The 17428-nt window shown below is 41.1% G+C and overlaps 2 protein-coding genes across 15 annotated transcripts in view; one reads left to right on the top strand and one right to left on the bottom strand.

Moving 5' to 3' along the window:
- Positions 1-9418, bottom strand: part of CDC27 (cell division cycle 27) — a 69467-nt gene extending 60049 nt beyond the window's left edge. For 3 of the 13 annotated variants that reach the window (XM_055387769.2, XM_055387771.2, XM_055387770.2), the window contains exons 1-2: positions 9224-9364; positions 1704-1779 (exon numbers count right to left, since the gene is read on the bottom strand). In XM_055387769.2, the coding sequence (XP_055243744.1) occupies positions 1704-1779; positions 9224-9250 (103 nt within the window). In that variant the 5' untranslated portion in view covers positions 9251-9364. Of the gene's footprint in view, positions 1-1703; positions 1780-8823; positions 8964-9223 lie in introns of those variants that run through there. The other 10 variants (XM_055387772.2, XM_055387774.2, XM_063706320.1 and 7 more) reach the window with 7 other exon arrangements.
- MYL4 (myosin light chain 4) overlaps positions 9410-17428 on the top strand; it is a 34368-nt gene continuing 26349 nt past the window's right edge. The window contains exon 1 of one of the 2 annotated variants that reach the window (XM_055387775.1): positions 9410-9549. The gene's annotated coding sequence lies outside the window, so the exon portion shown is untranslated. The remainder of the gene's footprint in view (positions 9550-17428) is intronic. The other variant, XM_055387778.2, reaches the window with a different exon arrangement.

Raw genomic sequence — 17428 nt, 5'->3', positions numbered from 1 at the left:
TCTATGGGAAAATCTAATTGAATTCTAAACCATGAATTTACAATTTTTAAGAGCCTAACTATAATAAACTAGAAACTGCCTATTCTTTAATAATAAACAAAAACAAAAAGGAAATACTAGAAATAGAAGACAGTGGCTGAGTACAGTGGCTCACATCTATAACTCCAGCTCTTTGGGAGGCTGAGGCAGGAGGATCACTTCAGTCCAGGAGTTCAAGGCTGCAGTGAGCTACGATTGTGCCACTGTACTCTAGCCTGGGTGACAGAGTGAGATTCTGACTCAACAAAAATTTTTAAAAATACAGCAAAATATGGGGCCTGCCTAGGTATCAATGAAAATATTTTTAAATAGATTATTCACAATAAACATCACTTTTGCATAAGTGAATGGAGTACATTAATCTATTGTATAATCTTCTTTCTAAGCCTTCCATTCCTTCTCACCTTTCTAATCTTTTCATTGGGACCTTAAACTCCTGCTGCCCAGATCTTCCTCACTTTTCTCACTGAATTCCCATTCTCCACCGAGGAGACAGCTCTCTCACATGGACAGTAATCACCTTACATCCCACTATCTCAGAGTCAAGGTAAGGCTGGTTTCCACTTAACTTCTCAAAACTACTTCCAAGCATTGCTCTTTGTCCTTTTGTGAAATTTCCTGCCCCTGAGGTTTAGGCCTTGTTCTCACAACTCTCAGCTACTAAACCCATACTGTTTGACTTGTAAATTCCATTTAAAAGTATATAACCCAAGGAAATGACTCAAAAAAAAAAAAAAGCTGTACACAATGATCTATATCAGCATCTTAGAAAGGGAATTATAATAATGACAGAAACAAAACATACATTATCAGTGGTGTTTATTAAGCATTGATTACCAAGCCAGATGGCTGTGCTAAGGGCTTTAAATAAACCATCTCATTGAATTTTTAATTCTAAGGGGCAATGATTATTTTATAGATGAAATATCTGAATTTTCAGATATTAAAGTAACTCGTCCAAGGTTATAAAACTGTACATTTAAGTAAAAGGTTAGGATTTGTTCCAAGGCTATAGAGTCTAAATCCATGTTCTTCACCATAGAATACAGACTCTTTTCTTAAAAAAAAAAAAAAAAATACATGGCATGGTGGCTCATGAGTATAATCCCAGCACTTTGGGAGGCCAAGGCAGGTGGATCACCTAAGCGCAGGAGTTTGAGACCAGCCTGGGCAACATAGCAAAACCCTATCTCTACCAAAAAAAAAAAAAAAAAAAAAATTAGCCAGGCGTGGTGGTCCGTGCCTGTGGTCCCAGCTACTTGGGAGGCTGATGTGGGAGGATCGCTTGAGCCTGGGAGGTAGAGGTTGCAGTGAGCTGAGATGGTCCCACTGTACTCCAACATGGGTGACAGAGTGAGACCCTGTTTCAAAAAAAAAAAAAAAAAAAAACCCAAAACAACAAAAACCCTGGGGAAAAAAAAAACCTAAAGATTGAAAAATGATTAAGTAAATCATAGCATATAAACCTGAATCAATTCTACATAGTTATTAAAAGTAGTATGTAAGGGAACTACACAGAAAAAAAGTAAAGATTTTATGAACTAGTGTCAATCAGAAAAAAAACAAGATGATGATAGCTAGAATCTTGTTACAGTGATAAAAAGTTATGGAATTTCATATATGTTATTCATTTATCATTCTACAGCAATGAATAGATTTCAAACCTTCTGCATAAAGGCGTTCTGCGAGGAAAACCGCATCTCGGTAAGCATAGTGGTTTAGTGCTTGCCATATAGCAGCCTGCAAATGGAGGAAAAAGAACATAAATATACATACATACAGACTTTCAAGGTAACTACTAGCACAGAGCCTTACATCAAATACTGAAATTAATATCCCTAATTTAAGTGATAAAACCCCAATGCCCACAGAGCAAACTCCAGAGTGTGCCGGGCAAGGCTCTTCACAGTATGGCTCCTAACATATCTGAATTTCCTCACTCAACTCTCTATGGACTTTTAGGCTTCTGTGCCTTTGTACACCCTTTTCCTCCATTGGGCAATGTGGGCTCCCCTCACCAATCTCCCCTTATAAACTGCTCGTCCCTAAAGATCCAGCTTAAATAACATCTGCCCCATAAAGCTTTCCTGGCTGATGTCAAGCCATTTCTTTTTTAAGATACCTCTTCTAGTAGAGCACTCATAACATGGTTATTTGTTAACAGGACTGCCAACCCTACTAAACTACAGACTTTTAGCAGCAGTGGTTCTCAACCACTTTATGTGATATACATGACAGAGATATTAAAATGTATGTCATCCTCCCACAAAAACTTCCCTATCTATTACCTTTAATGCCACTCAATTCTCATCCACTCCAGGAAGCATATTGCAATGCAAATGAGTAAAGTTATCATAGGAATAACTTTTAATTTTTTGAATATATGTTTTCTCTTTTAGAATTACAAAACATATAACCTAAAGTATATATGAGATAGAAGGACATTTTAAGTAACAATAACCAAAGACATTTAGGCCCATGTACTCACCACCCAGCTTAAGAAATAAAATATCTCTGAAACTCCCTGTGTGTTCCTTGTTGATACCAAAACCTCTCCCTGCCCCAAAGAGGAAACCACCACACTGAATTTTCTTGACCTTTCTCTTGGTTTTCTTCACAATTTTATACATTTGTACACATCATCTCTAAGCAGTATAACATTTACTTTTTCCTGTTTTCGAACTTTAAATAAATACAATCATATTGTATACATTCTGCTACAATTTGCTTTTGAAATCCAATGTTTTGAAAATTCATTCTTGATGTGTGTAGCTAGAGTTCATTTGTTTTCATTGCTGAATAAATAATATTTCCATTGTATAAACATATCAAAATCCAAAATGTATTTTATCTATTTTACAGCATGTGGACATTTGGGTTATTTCTAGGGTGTTTTTTTGTTTTGTTTTGTTTTTCCAATTATAACAATGCTGCAACAGTCTTAAGATTCATCTCCTGGGGTATATATTTAAGAATCTCTCCAGCCTATCACAGTGGTGTGAGCCTTTAGTCCCAGCGACTCAGAAGGCTGAGCTGGGAAGACTGCTTGAGTCCAGGAGTTCAAGGCTATGATCATACCTGTGAATAGCTGCTGGAGTGCAATAGGAGCAAGACTCCCATCAAAAAAAACACAAAAAAGAATCTCTCCAAATTAGGATATATATTTAGGAATAAAATTACTGGGTTGTTGAATATGCATATGTTCATCTTTACTAGGTAATGTCAAATCATTTTTAGTAATAAACTACTTTTGAGATATCTCACACCTGATCATGATACAAGCGTTATTTTTTATTTTTAGCACATACACCAGCTTATAATTTGTTGAATGATTTAAAAAGGTTACAACGGAAACCAGTAAAATCTGGTTACTGATCACTAGCTAACATTGTACCAGTACATCTAAATTATATTAAGTGATTAATATGCCTTAGATACAGTAAAGGCTCAATAAATTTTGTTGAACAAACAAGTAAATGTTTAATAATTCTGCAATGAGTATATTAATTATAATTTTAAAAATAAAAGTAGTAAATGACTTAGCCCTGTCTATTTCCTCAAGAAAGAACAGTAATGAACTTAGTTTGGGATCTCCAGAGCCTCTTGTTTAACCTTTGTTTATATAGCTTAAATTTTATAAAGTCTCAAAGATGTCTAATTTTACCATTCCTATCTAGATACAAGGAAAAAGATGAGATTAGGCACCATTATTATACACTCTAATTGCACCAAGTACCTTTCCTTTGTAATACTTCCCACTGCTATAATTCTGTATTAATTTAGGAGAGTATTTGAGTGATGTTTTCCTCACTATATTATAAACTCCACAAGGTAGGGGCTATGTCTGTTTTTGCTCATTATTATACTCCCAGCATCCATTATGTGCTTTTAAAGCAGGTGCTTATATGTTGAATGAATAAGCAAATGATCTTTCACTTCTAGCAGTCTTCCACTGTTGACACTCTTGTACGTTAGTCTTAGCGTTAAGTTTCTTTGTATTCCTAGATGTATATCTAATAATAAAGAATCTCTGGGAGTCTCTACTGAAAGAAACTCTGTGATAAATAGAAGAATTATTTTATTATGCAAATAATTACCACCAAATTACTCCTTTATGAAATCTGGGATTTCCTAAGAACCTACATGTTTAATTTTGCTGTAAGTGAAAGAAAATGGTGAGTGCTCAAATTTGTGTGCCAGCACTTCCAGTAGTGGGACTTTGTGGGAAATACTCAACTTTTCTCAGCCTCAATCTCTTCATCTGATAAATGGAGTTTATTTATTGGAGTTGTTTTGTGGATTAAATGAAATGATCCATTTACAATGCTCCTAGTATACTATCATACATTAAGCACTTGGAAAACCTTTTCTTTGCCAATCTCTTAATATAAAGAAATTCAATAAATATGTAGTTTCTGTTGCATAACATCTCCCCAGCATACCTGCTACAACTGCTTATTTTGCAATATATAAGCCACAAAAGACTCAAATGATTTACCAGCTATTTTACTACTATGGACCACTAGGAAAATTTCACACACATATACTAAAGTCAAAAAGTCCTAGAACTTTGAAATTTTTTCTGTCCTTTTAAAATTAAAGAAATAAGAGGCAAGGGTGGGGGGAAAAAAGAAGGAAAAAAGGTATCATATTCAAGAGTTGTATCCACTTCTGACTTAAAATCAAGCTTTGCTCATAACATCATTCCCTTATCACCAGTTCTTAAGAGCATCAGAAAAAACTTGCCATCTCGAGAATCTCACATACTGCTTCCATCCCGCTTTGCTCAATCAATTCTAAGTTCCTGAGTAACAGTGTCTCTTGTGCCGGGATTGGCGGGGAGAACAGATTATTCTCTAAGGCACTACAGATTAGTAGCTGATGATGAACAGGGCTAAAATCAGCACCTCTGCCCAACTGATGGTGTGGGCCTTCCCTTAAAAGAACAACACCCAGTGCATTACCGCTAGAGTTCTACAAATTAAAGCCAGATGGACGAAATGCTGCTAAAAGAAAGTTATGAAGCCAAAAAGAACAACGCTCCTCTCCCTCTCCCCTAAAAAATGTTTAAGAGAAATCTGACTGATTAATGGGTTAGTCCCCAGGTGCACTAATTTAAAAGATAAATAAACCAACAGCTTAAAGTTGCAAAATTCCTTACCAGCTAGCTATTCTTAAATATAAAATATTATTTAAAATATAAACAAACCTCTGTAAGTTGCACTTAGACTTAAATGTAATCACTACAAATTTTTCTCTTTGTTTTTGAGACAGAGTCTCACTCTGTCACCCAGGCTGGAGTGCAGTGGCGCGATCTCGGCTCACTGCAAGCTCCACCTCCTGGGTTCACGCCATTCTCCTGCCTCAGCCTCCTGAGTAGCTGGGACTACAGGTGCCTGCCACCATGCCCGGCTAATTTTTTTTTGTATTTTTAGTAGAGAAGGAACGGTTTCACCGTGTTGGCCAGGATGTTCTCGATCTCCTGACCTTGTGATCCGCCTGCCTCAGCCCCCCAAAGTGCTGGGATTACAGGCGTGAGGCACCGCGCCCGGCCTGTAATCACTACAAATTTTTTGTTAGAGAAAGCTTATTACAAAAAATTTGTTTACTTGTTTTTGTTAAATTTTTTATACATTTTGTGTTCTTGTTTTTGTCAAAAAAGCTGTCTTTATTTTATTTGTTGGTCTTGAACTCCTTGGCTCAAGTGATCTGTCTGCCTCAGCCTCTGAAAGTGCTGGGATTACAAGCGTGAGCCACTGTGCCCAGTCAGCTGCCCTTTTTTAAAAACCATAAAATAAATGGATAATAAAGGCTTCAGACAATGTAAGAAGATATAAAGAAAAAAATCACTGTTGAAATTTCATATTATACATTATAATTGAATTTCTAGGATACTGATTTAGTTTAGATGCACGTCAGTGGTTCTCACTCTGGGCAATTTTGCCTTCTTACTCCCAACTAATGCCCCAACATTTAGCAATGTCTAGAGGGTATTTTTGGTTGTCACAAATGGAGGGGTCATCCAGTGGTTAGAAGCCAGGGATGCTACAAAACATTCTACAATGCACAGCTTCCAACAAAGTATTAGCTTGCCCCAAATGTCAATAGTGCTCAGATTAAGCAGCCCTGGTCTACTAGTCTGTATGTCTAACTCTTGTCTCTTCCTCCCTTTCCAACAGCACCAGATAAATATTCCCAAAGTGGTGCTTTTATTACATAATTCCTCTGCTCACTCTTCTGCTCATATAATGGTTATTCATTACCAATGTACATTAAATCTAAATTTCTCATTGAGTAGCCAAAATATGTTACTCTTTGAATCCATGTTAGATGCTGTCCCTGAACATTTTATCCCCAGCCAAGAGTACTCCTTCACCATCTAATGATCTCTAAAACAGTATCATGTATATAGTACCCAATTGCTATATTGCTTATTAAATTAATTTTCGAAAGGCTTATTTACAACTTCATCCAACACTTCTGTGAAGTCTTACCCCTAGGAATAATTGCTAAATCTATATAAAATCTCTTTGCTTCTTTTTTAAAAACCAATTTCACCAGGTGACTTTTATAAATATCCAAAAAGCTCTCACTGAAGTCACTTAAGCTAGTGTGTCTTTCCAAATAGTTACTATTAAAAATAAAAGAACTGACAGAAATTCTGCCTCATATGTGAGACTTTTGTAAGGACTCAAATATAAAGTAATACTCCTCTGAGAAGTAGTAATTTGAGACGGAGTTTTAATTTAGGCATATATGGTATATCGGACTGGCCATTCTACATTAAAACTTTAAAGAAAAAAATGCAGAAAACAGTTCTTCATATTTTCTGTGAACTTTTTCCTATGCCTAGTAATACCATCAACTCTGAGGCATTCCAAGAAAGAACAATTTTCCAACTTACTCTCATTGCTTTCCAAATACACGCAATCTGTCATCATAGTTTTTTTTTAAATAAAGACAGTATCTTATATACCTGTCCTATTTTTATTCTCTTCCTAATTCTTTCCCATTTGCAGCACTATCCCTGATCATTGATCTTTATCATTGTAGCCAAAGTTGCTTGTTCTTCTCACTGTTCCAAATCCCTTCTTGAATGGCTTCTTATACTATACAACCAAAATTTTCACCTAGTCATATCCTAAAACTTTCTACCACTATCTCAAAAATCTAATGGACAATGCTACTATGAAAAAGAAGCAAATTTGTCATTTAAGCCTTAAAAATATCAAAGTGTATTACTGCTCACAGTACTTTAAGGACAAACAGGAAACCTGATGGGTACTATCTAGAAACAGGCTACATATTCCTTTTCTTTTCCATGCTTTTATTATTTATTTATTTATTTATTTATTTTGAGATGGAGTCTCATTCTGTCGCCCAGGCTGGAGTGCAGCGGGACCATGTCGGCTCACTGCAAACTCCATCTCCTGGGTTCAGGCAATTCTCCTGCCTCAGCCTCCCAAGTAGCTGGGATTACAGGCGACCACCACCACGCCTGGCTAATTTTTTATATTTTTAGTAGAGACAGGGTTTCACTGTGTTGGCCAGGCAGGACTCAAACTCCTGACCTCAGGTGATCCACCCGCCTCAGCCTCCCAAAGTGCTGGGATTACAGGTGTAAGCCACCACACCCGGCCTTCCATGCTTTTATGAAGTCTGAAATTATTATTAAATGGTGGTTATAGTCTATCAATGCAACTAGTTTATCACTTTAGAAGACTTCTGGGGCCAGAGAAGGCAAAAAAAAAAAAATCATTAACTATTAAAACAAAATTATAAGAATATGCAACAGAAATTAAATAACTTGAGTAATCTGCTTATCTATTTAAGTTCATGTTAGGCCTTAAAAAATTATATATATATAATTACCTCATCTACAGCCAGAATAAAAAAAAATCTTAAAAGAAACTATACTGGTAAAAAGAATTTGGATGGAAATAGCTCTAGAAAAACTGATACAACTTACAGACAGGTAAATTTCATAAGATATAATCTTACGTTTTATTAATTCAAACACTAATAGCTGCTATATGTAAACAGCTGGAGAAAAAAACCAAACTAGAAGAAATGAGTATTTCATGCTGTTTAGAAAAATGAAATAAATATGAAAGTAGTGATATATTAAAATATTTACTGTTTGATACCTCAAGCCTTTCAAGGGCAATATGAAGGAATTTCTAAAAATCAGTTTGCTTTATAACTTCAAAATAAAGTCCATGACTCAATGACAGCAGTTGATAGAGGCCAATTCTGATCAAGTTAAAGATCATACAGTGGGATGAAGTCTCCCAGACCTGGTCCATTACCAAGGCACAAAAGATTCAGTTTCTCCAGATCTCAGGGGGGAAAATGACTTGGCACCGCATCACACACTTAAAATCCAATAGGGTTCCTTTAATGCAACACAGCACTGTGCGTCAAAGCATACCCTGGTGTAAAGGCAGTGAAATGGACAGAAACACCATTATTTGTGTTTCATTTCCTGAATGCCTTATAAACATGCACAACAAAATGCTCCTGATCCCCATCAGAGAGGATGAAAACAACCCAAATGTGCCCTTTCCACCTCCTCCCCTGGTATTGGTGCTTGCACCTCAGCACTGAGGCTTGGAGTTGTCTTCTCAAACCATCATTGTCCGGTGGGAAATTCACCGAGAAAGGAAACGTGGGATAGGAAGTCTGTTACCAAAACAGAAATTAGTATTAAAAAGACCGATCCTACGCTCCCTCCACCCTCTCATATAAGACAAAATAAAAAAAACCTCCGTAAACTTGCCCTACCGTCACGAAGATCACACAAGCTCCAATCAAATGTGCTTCTCGATCATCTTTTAGGCAAGAGAGCGCTTGGGGTGCATTTTCGGCCCCTCATATCCCACCCCCAGTCAAGCCAGGCCCCTGGACTGACAGGAAGGGCTGGCCGGACGTTGGCTCGGACGGGAAAGGCGGTTATTTTCGCCGAAGCAGCTCACGCTAAGGGTGAAGTAATGTAGGGCCAGAGGTAACACGGCTTAGGCTGTGGGCAAGGCCTCCGAACTGACTAAAGATAGGCAGGACACGGCAGCAGGGGAGGCGGGAGAAGCAGCCGGGCCTAGGCCGCACCAGGCCGCGGAGTGGCCCTACGCTGCTGCTTCCCGACCGAGGCTGCCAGCCAAGCCCCAGAGAAGAAGGTTATCATTACCTGGACGGGTTCCTGCAGCACCGTCATCCTCGAGGCTCAGGCCCACTTTCTGCAGTGCCTCAGGCCCCCTCTGTAGCGGCTCCGGCCCGGCCAGCCCCGGCTCATTTAAACTCACCAGCGACCGTTACCGGGGGATGGGGGAGGCCGAGCGATTGCCGAGTGCTTCCGAGCGGAACACGGGAATACCCGAAGTGGAGAAAGCCGAGCGGGAACCAGACGGAAAAGCCCGAAGGGAGTCGGAAATACCCGAGGTTGGTCGACGAGAGAGAAAACCGTTGCCGGAAATTGTCGAAGATTACCGGAAACTACCGAGTCTGACCCAAAGCGTAGGTTTCTCTTCTCAGCCACGCCTTCAGCCACGCACACCACGCCCAATCGGCCGTCCCAGGGTTGGGCTACGCTAAATCGGCAACCAGCAGGCTGGGCGTGGCGTGACAGGGCCGGCGGGTAGCGTTACGTGGCGGGGCTGCAGTGTGGATTAGCCCCTCAGCCCTTTTGGATTAATTGGTGTGCTGTAGATTATGAAGCAAAGGGTAAAACAGCAGAGTTTGGGGCTTTAATGAATCAACAAGTATTTGTCTATTGAGTTTAGATCATTCGTCCATTCCAGAAGTATCTACTCACGGCTCTGGGGGAAAGCTAAAGAAATTTGGAAAGATTGCCACTCCCCAAAGACATAGGATAGCTTCTGTCTTCAAGGAGATTAAGGTCTATTTAAGGGAAAAGCAGTGTAACAGAGAACGCTATATTATATGGTGCCTATTATAAGTAATATAAAAATTCAGAGAGGGCAATTGTGTTAAGATAAGGAAAGTTCTATGGAAGGAAAAAAAAGTTTAAAATGGAGTTTGAAGGATGGGTAAAATTAGAGGAAAAAGAAGTATAGGAAAGTGAAGGGAGGAAAAATGGGATCAGTCTGCTAAGAAGGCATTAACTGGAAATAGTTACTTAGGTGAAGAGATCATGGAAAAGCTCAATAGGCCATTAGAAATTTTTATTTTTGATAGGTGAGGCATTCCGCCGTGGTGGGAAGAGTAGGGGGTCGGAAATTCAGAGGCCTGGTTTTGAATTTTATCTTTAGCACTAACTAGTCATAGGTCCTTGGCAAATTACCTCTCTGAACTTATGTTCGCTTAGTTTGAAAAAAAAGGATTAAGAGAATTCGATGTATTTTAAATGTGGCCGTGTCTAGCACGCAATGTAGACTCTCTCATATTTCCTTTCTGCTCCCCCTCTCCCCCCAAAAAGAGTGAACCAGGGGACTGTTTAAATTTTGTTTTTCAGCAGATGAGGAAACAGTTTTTGAAAGTTACTTTTCTAGTCAGGAGCTCTCTAGGCTAGATGTGAGAATCATGATATATTCCATTGCTTGGAAATTTCCCTTTGGGTGATGTTAGAGGGAGATATTTTTTCTTTCATTTTTAAAAACAAGGCTGACAGAGCTACACTGCATCCTTCTCCACCGCCTTCTCTTGTCACTGTATATATACTTATAGCCCCTAAAGGGCAGGTGCTAAGATGATTTTTGGCTGCCCTGTGCCCAGTTGCTTTAGCGGGATTATGCTGGATGACTTGAGTGGTAACAGACTGTTACACTGGCCTGGAAAGTAGCCATTAGCTATTTAAAGTTTAAGTTAAAATGAAATTAAAAATGAAGTTCTTCAGATGCCCTAGCCACATTCCAAGGATTCAGTAGCCCTGTATGTGGCTAGTGACTGCCATATTGGACAGTCACACAGATATAGAAGAACATCACCAGCACTGGCTTGGCTAGGGCTGAAAGATTCAAGATGGCTTCACTCACTTGTCTAGGGTGTCAGTGGTAGCTATTGGCTGGGTCCTTCATTTCTCCTCTGCATGACCTCTCTTTTCACACTGGCCTCTTATCAGTCAGTAGTTTAGCTCCAGCTTCTTGACTTGGTGGTTGACAACAAAGTACGCAAAAATAGAAGCTGTGAGGTCCCTTAGGCCTAGGCCTGTGAGCATCACTTCTTGTTGGTCAGAGTAAGACTCAGAGCCACCCTGGATTCACCAGGAGAAATAGAGTCTAATTCTTAATGGGAAGAGTGGCAAAGTAACACCACAAAGGGCATGTGCCATGGGAGGAGTTTTTGGGTCATCTTTGGAAACAATCTACCACGCTAGGTATGAGATGAGAGTATCTAAGATTGGGAATGGAAAGAAAGGGATAAGTAAGAGCTATCACTCTTAAAATGTGACCCTTTCAACTGAACACAGTACTCCAGATTTATTCTGAATAATTCAGAATGCAGTTGGACTATTATTATCTGGACACGTCTATTAAAGTGGACTACAGTTGTATTTACATTTTTTTTTTTTTTTTCCGAGACTGAGTCTTGCTCTATTGCCCAGAGCTGGTGTGTAATGGCGCAATCTCGGCTGACTGCGTCCTCCGCCTCCGGGGTTCAAGCAATTCTCCTGTCTCAACGTCCCGAGTAGCTGGGATTGCAGGTGCGCACCACCACGCCCGGTTAATTTTTGTATTTTTAGTAGAGACGAGGTTTCACCATGTTGGCCAGGCTGGTCTCAAACTCCTGATCTCATGATCCACCCGTCTCGGCCTCCCAAAGTGCTGGGATTACAGGTGTGAGCCACTGTGCCCAGCCTGTATTTACATTTTTTAGCAGTCACATGACACTGTTTGCTCATGCTAAACTTGTGTGGTCATTTACGGACTCAGCTCTTTTTCACACAACATGCTGCCAACCCAAGTCTTGTATGTGTGCAGCAGAGTTTTGTAAACCTAAATATAGGACCTTACCACAGAGGATACATAAAGATGATACTTTGTGAAAATATGGATCTAGAGTCAGCATTTAAAGAGCCTCTGATGCTTGGCACTCTGGCTTATAGGCTTAGAATTTGCTTAAAGCCTTTTTTCTTTTTTTAACCTAAAAAAGAGCATTTCTTGGCTGGGTGAGGTGGCTCACGCCTGTAATCCCAACACTTCGGGAGGCCAATGCAGACGGATCACCTGAGGTCAGGCGTTCCAGACCAGCCTGACCAACATGGAGAAAACCTGTCTCTACTAAAAATACCAAATTAGCTGGGCGTGGTGGCACATGCCTGTAATCCCAGCTACTTGGGAGGCTGAGGCAGGAGAATCGCTTGAACCTGGGAGGTGGAGGTTGCGGTGAGCTGAGATTGCGCCATTGTTCTCCAGCCTGGGCAACAAGAGCAAAACTCCGTCTCAAAAAAAAAAAAAGGCCAGGCGCGTTGGCTCACACCTGTAATCCCAGCATTTTAGGAGGCCAAGGCGGGCAGATCACAAGGTCAGGAGATCGAGACCATCCTGGCTAACACAGTGAAACCCCATCTCTACTAAAAATACAAAAAATTAGCCGGGCGTGGTGGTGGGCACCTGTAGTCCCCAGCTGCTGGGGAGGCTGAGGCAGGAGAATGGCGTGAATCCGGGAGGCGGAGCTTGCGGTGAGCTGAGATCGGGCCACTGCACTCCAGCCTGGGTGACAGTGCAAGACTGTGTCTCAAAAAAAAAAAAAAAGCATCTCCTTTCTGATTGTTGTTGACCAGGCTAATACATCTGTTGTGGTTTCTACTCATCCACAGCAAAGCCACATTGTTTGAAGTACTTTGATGGGGTATTTTGGAGTGTTTTTGCTTCCTTCTCTGCTCCTAATTGACCTACTTAAACTCGCTATTCATCAACCACTTGGGCATCCTGCTGTCATCCGTTATCCAATATGTTTGGCTAGTGAGTGGAGTTGGGTTACAACAGCATTATTCCAAAAATGGAATTGGAAAATTATTTTTTCTCCTAAGCCTGCTTCTTGGTCTATTTCATATTCAGTCAGATTTGGAGGCTGGCATTTAGGGAACTATTCAAAAAGCTAGACGTGATATCAGTAGCAAAATGTAGGTCCCACTGAAACATAGCCCAGAGTAAGTGTACTCTCCTGAAGTCTTTCAGTCCTCCTTGTCTGTACCCTTCATTTTGTCCCTGTTGCGTGCGGTTTTATGGCCTCCTTACCTGACCTTGCACCCCACCACCCCCACCCCACCCTCACCATGTTTACTCTTTGGTCAAATCATCCTCTTCTTTTGGCTTCTCTAATGACACCATCTCCTAGCTTTCCTCCTACTGCTCTGTTTTTGTTTGTTTGTTTGTTTGAGAGAGTCTCGCTCTGTCACCCAGGCTGGAGTGCAAAATGGCGCTATCTCGGCTCACTGCAGCCTCCGTCTCCTGGGTTCAAGCGATTCTCCTGCCTCAGCCCCCTGAGTAGCTGAATTTACAGGTGTGCGCCACCACACCCAGCTAATTTTTGTATTTTCAGTAGAGACGGAGTTTCGCCATGTTGGCTGGGCTGGTCTCGAACTCTTGACCTCAAGTGATCTGCCTGCCTCAGCCTTCCAAAATGCTGGGATTACAGGCATGAGCCACTGCGCCTGGCCTACTGCTCTGTTTTTTAATCGGTTTCCTTTGCAGCTCCTCTGCCAGCCCCTTTAATATTAAGCGTGCTTCAAGGACCTGTTCTAGGCCTTCTTCTCACCCACCCTACACATTCTTCTTAGGCAAAACCATCCTTTCTTTCTTTCTTTCTTTCCTTCCTTCCTTCCTTCCTTCCTTCCTTCCTTCCTTCCTTCCTTCCTTCCTTCCTTCCTTTCTTTCTTTCTTTCTTTCTTTCTTTCTTCCTTTTTCTTTCTCTTTCCTTTCTTTTGAGACAGAGTCTCACTCTGTCACCCAGGCTGGAGTGCAGTGGTGTGATCTCAGCCCGCTGCAACCTCCACCTCCCAGGTTCAAGCGATTCTCCTGCCTCAGCCTCCCGAGTAGCTGGGACCACAGGCACACGCCACCATGCCAAGCTAATTTTTGCATTTTTAGTAGAGATGGGGTTTCGCCATGTTGGCCAGGCTGGTCTCCTGACCTTAGGTGATCCACCCACCTTGGCCTCCCAAAGTGCTGGGATTACAGGCGTAAGCCACCACACCCCGCCCCTATCCATTCTTGTGGCCCCAGTTTCTCATCTACAAATGGTTTGAAAAATTTGTAACTCCAGCCAGACTACTTTTTAGAGCTCCAGGCCCAAATGACTAACTGCCAAGAGGACACCTTTATCTGGATGTCTCATAGGTACTTTGTTCGGAATGGAACCCCTCATTCTCTTAAAATATTTCCTATCCCAGTTTAAGATATCACCATCTTTTCCATTGCCCAAAAGATTAGATAAGGGTTAGTTTAACAAGGTTTATACAGATTTCTTCCCAGCCTCTCAGCTCTGTCTCTGGTGATAAGAATGGCTTTCTCCTGGTACAAGGAGGGCATCTTTCACATGGAGTTTTATCTCCTGGTTTCAGTAAGAAAAAGGAAGGCCAGAGTGCTCTTCTTGCATATGCTGTTTTTCAAGTGTATATTATTCTCAAAATAATCCTTATGCCAAAGTGGCATATATCAGTGTGGCATATTTTGACTCTACAACTCCAATATCTAGTCGCAACGACCTGCCAATTTTACCTCCTAAATATATCTTCATGTTTCTTCCTTCCTGTATCTTACCTACCTCCAAAAATAAGTCTGATCATGTTAGGACTCCTCTCCCTGTCTTCCCCCACCCCCCAAATTCAGGACTTACCTTCAGGTCTAGTAGCTGCCTCTTTATTCAGCCTTATCTCACTCATCTCTCCTTTATAGTCCACCTTCCAACTACATAGAATTTTTTTTTTTTGAGACAGGGTCTCCGTGTTCCACCCAGGTTGGAAGCTTACTGTAGCCTTAACCTCCCAGGCTCAAGTGATCCTCTCACCTTAGCTTCCCAAGTAGCTGGGACTACAGGTGCATGCCACCACGCCTGGCTATTTTTTGTATCCTTTGTAGAGACGGGGTTTTGCCATGTTGCTCAGGCTCTTCTTGAACTCCTGAGCTCAAGTGGTCCACCCGTCTCAGCCTCCCAAAGTGCTGGGATTACAGGCGTGAGCCACGGTGCCCAGCCCCTTCATGGAACTTTTTTTTTTTTTTTTTTTTTGAGACAGAGTCTCACTGTTGTCACCCAGGCTGGAGTGCAATGGTGCAATCTCGGCTCACTGCAAACTCTGCCTCCCGGGTTCAAGCAATTCTCCTGCCTCAGACTCCTAAGTAAGTAACTGGGATTACAGGTGCATGCTACCACAGTGGGCTAATTTTTTTTTTTTTTTTTTTTTGAGACGGGGTTTTGCTCTTGTTGCCCAGGCTGGAGTGCAATGGCATGATCTTGGCTCACCGCAACCTCTGCCTCCCGGGTTCAAGCGATTCTCCTGCCTCAGCCTCCCAAGTAGCTGGGATTACAGGCATAGACCACCATGCCCAGCTAATTTTGTATTTTTAGTAGAGACGGGGTGTCTCCATGTTGGTCAGGCTGGCCTCGAACTCCCGACTTCAGGTGATCTGCCCGCCTTGGCCTCCCAAAGTGTTGGAATTACAGGTGTGAGCCACCGTGCCCAGCCAAGTATTTTTAGTAGAGACTGGGTTTTACCATGTTGGCCAGGCTGGTCTCCAACTCCTGATCTCAGGTGATCCGCCTGCCATGGCCTCCCAAAGTCACCCACTCTCTTGCCTCACAGGCTTTGCATGTACTGCACTCTCCCCAGAACCCTCTTAATTCCACTCTTCATCTTAATTCTATTCTTCATCTGGCTAGCTCTGCTTATCCTCCAAATATACTTCTTCCAGGCCTTTTCTGCTCCTCTGGGATAGCTTGGCTCTCCCTGCTGTTACTCTAGTGCTACCAGACTTGTCATTACTCCCATCACTCTTTGCTGTAATTAATTATCTGTTTAATTGTCTACTTCTGGTGTAGCCTATAAGCTCCATGAGGGCAGAAGCCCCGTCTGCCTTGTTCCCTGTGTATTCTCAACACTTAGTACGGTATCTGGCGTCTAATGGGAACTTAGTATTATTTGTTTAATGAATGAATAGAATAAACTCACTGTGTTCCTAGTATTATTTTTGTTTGTTGATTGATGTTATAGACTGGTTGCATCTCCTCAAAATTCATATGTTGAAGCTAACCGCTAGTGTGGCTGTATTTGGACATGGGGTCTCTAAGAAAGTGATTAAAGTTAAATGATATCATAAAGATGGGGCCCTGATCCGACAGAATTAGTGTCCTTATAAAAAGACGCACAGGAAAGTTTGATCTCTCTGTGGGCATTCACCAAAGAAGGGACATAGGAGGACACAGGGAAAAGGCCAACATCTAGGAAGAGAGCCCTCACCAGAATCTGTTTTGCCAGCGCTTTGATCATGGACCTCTAGCCTCCAGAACCATGAGAAAATAAATCTCTAATGTTCAAGCCACCCAGTGTGTGGTATGTTGTTATGGCAAGCCCAGGTAGACTTATATAATTGATTATTCTGTTTATGTCTTGTCTCCCTAATGCAAGGGCCAAGTCTTATATTTCTGTATATTGTTCTTTGAAAAACACCACATATGTAGAAAATTCTTAAGAAATATATTGACTGAGTGATTAAAGTGGAAGTCTTTCTACATATTATTCTTTCTTCCTGAAATACATTTCCCTTACTCTTTGACCAGTGAAATTCTATTTATTCTTCAAGCCTCAGCTTCAGTATCACATCCTCAGAATATTCCTAGACCTACCTAATTTAAATTCTTAGCTCCAGCCTGTTATTCTCTCTCATGCCATTTTTGTTCTTTTCTTTCATAGTATGTATGGTAATTTTAATCGTATTTGTTTAATATAAGCTGCATTGAAGGCGGGGACCTTGGTTTGAACATTATGTCCCCATCACCTAGTTCAGTGCCCTGCACAAATACTATAAAATATATAAATATTTTTTGATGTTGTTGTTTTGCTAAAATATTATAATATTTCGCTCTTGTTTCGTTAAAATATTGTAAATATATAAATATTTTTGAAATATCTGATGATTGAATGACTTGATGACTTAATTTCATCTCACTGATCTAAACATGATGCTTTTTTTTTTTTGACTCCCCCTTTCTGGGCCCAGAGAACATGCTGGTCTTGCACATAAATCCTTAAAGGGTTTTGTTTTTTTTTTTTTTTTTGAGACAGAGTCTCGCACTGTCGCCCAGGCTGGAGTGCAGTGGCGCTATCTCGGCTCACTGCAAGCTCCACCTCCCGGGTTCATGTCATTCTCCTGCTTCAGCCTCCCGAGTAGCTGGGACTATAGGCGCCCGCCACCACGCCTGGCTAATTTTTTGTATT

Source organism: Gorilla gorilla, chromosome 4, assembly GCF_029281585.2.
Source record: "Gorilla gorilla gorilla isolate KB3781 chromosome 4, NHGRI_mGorGor1-v2.1_pri, whole genome shotgun sequence".
NCBI lineage: Eukaryota > Metazoa > Chordata > Mammalia > Primates > Hominidae > Gorilla > Gorilla gorilla.
Note: the sequence above shows the minus strand (reverse complement) of the source record. Positions and strands in the feature narration are given on the sequence as shown.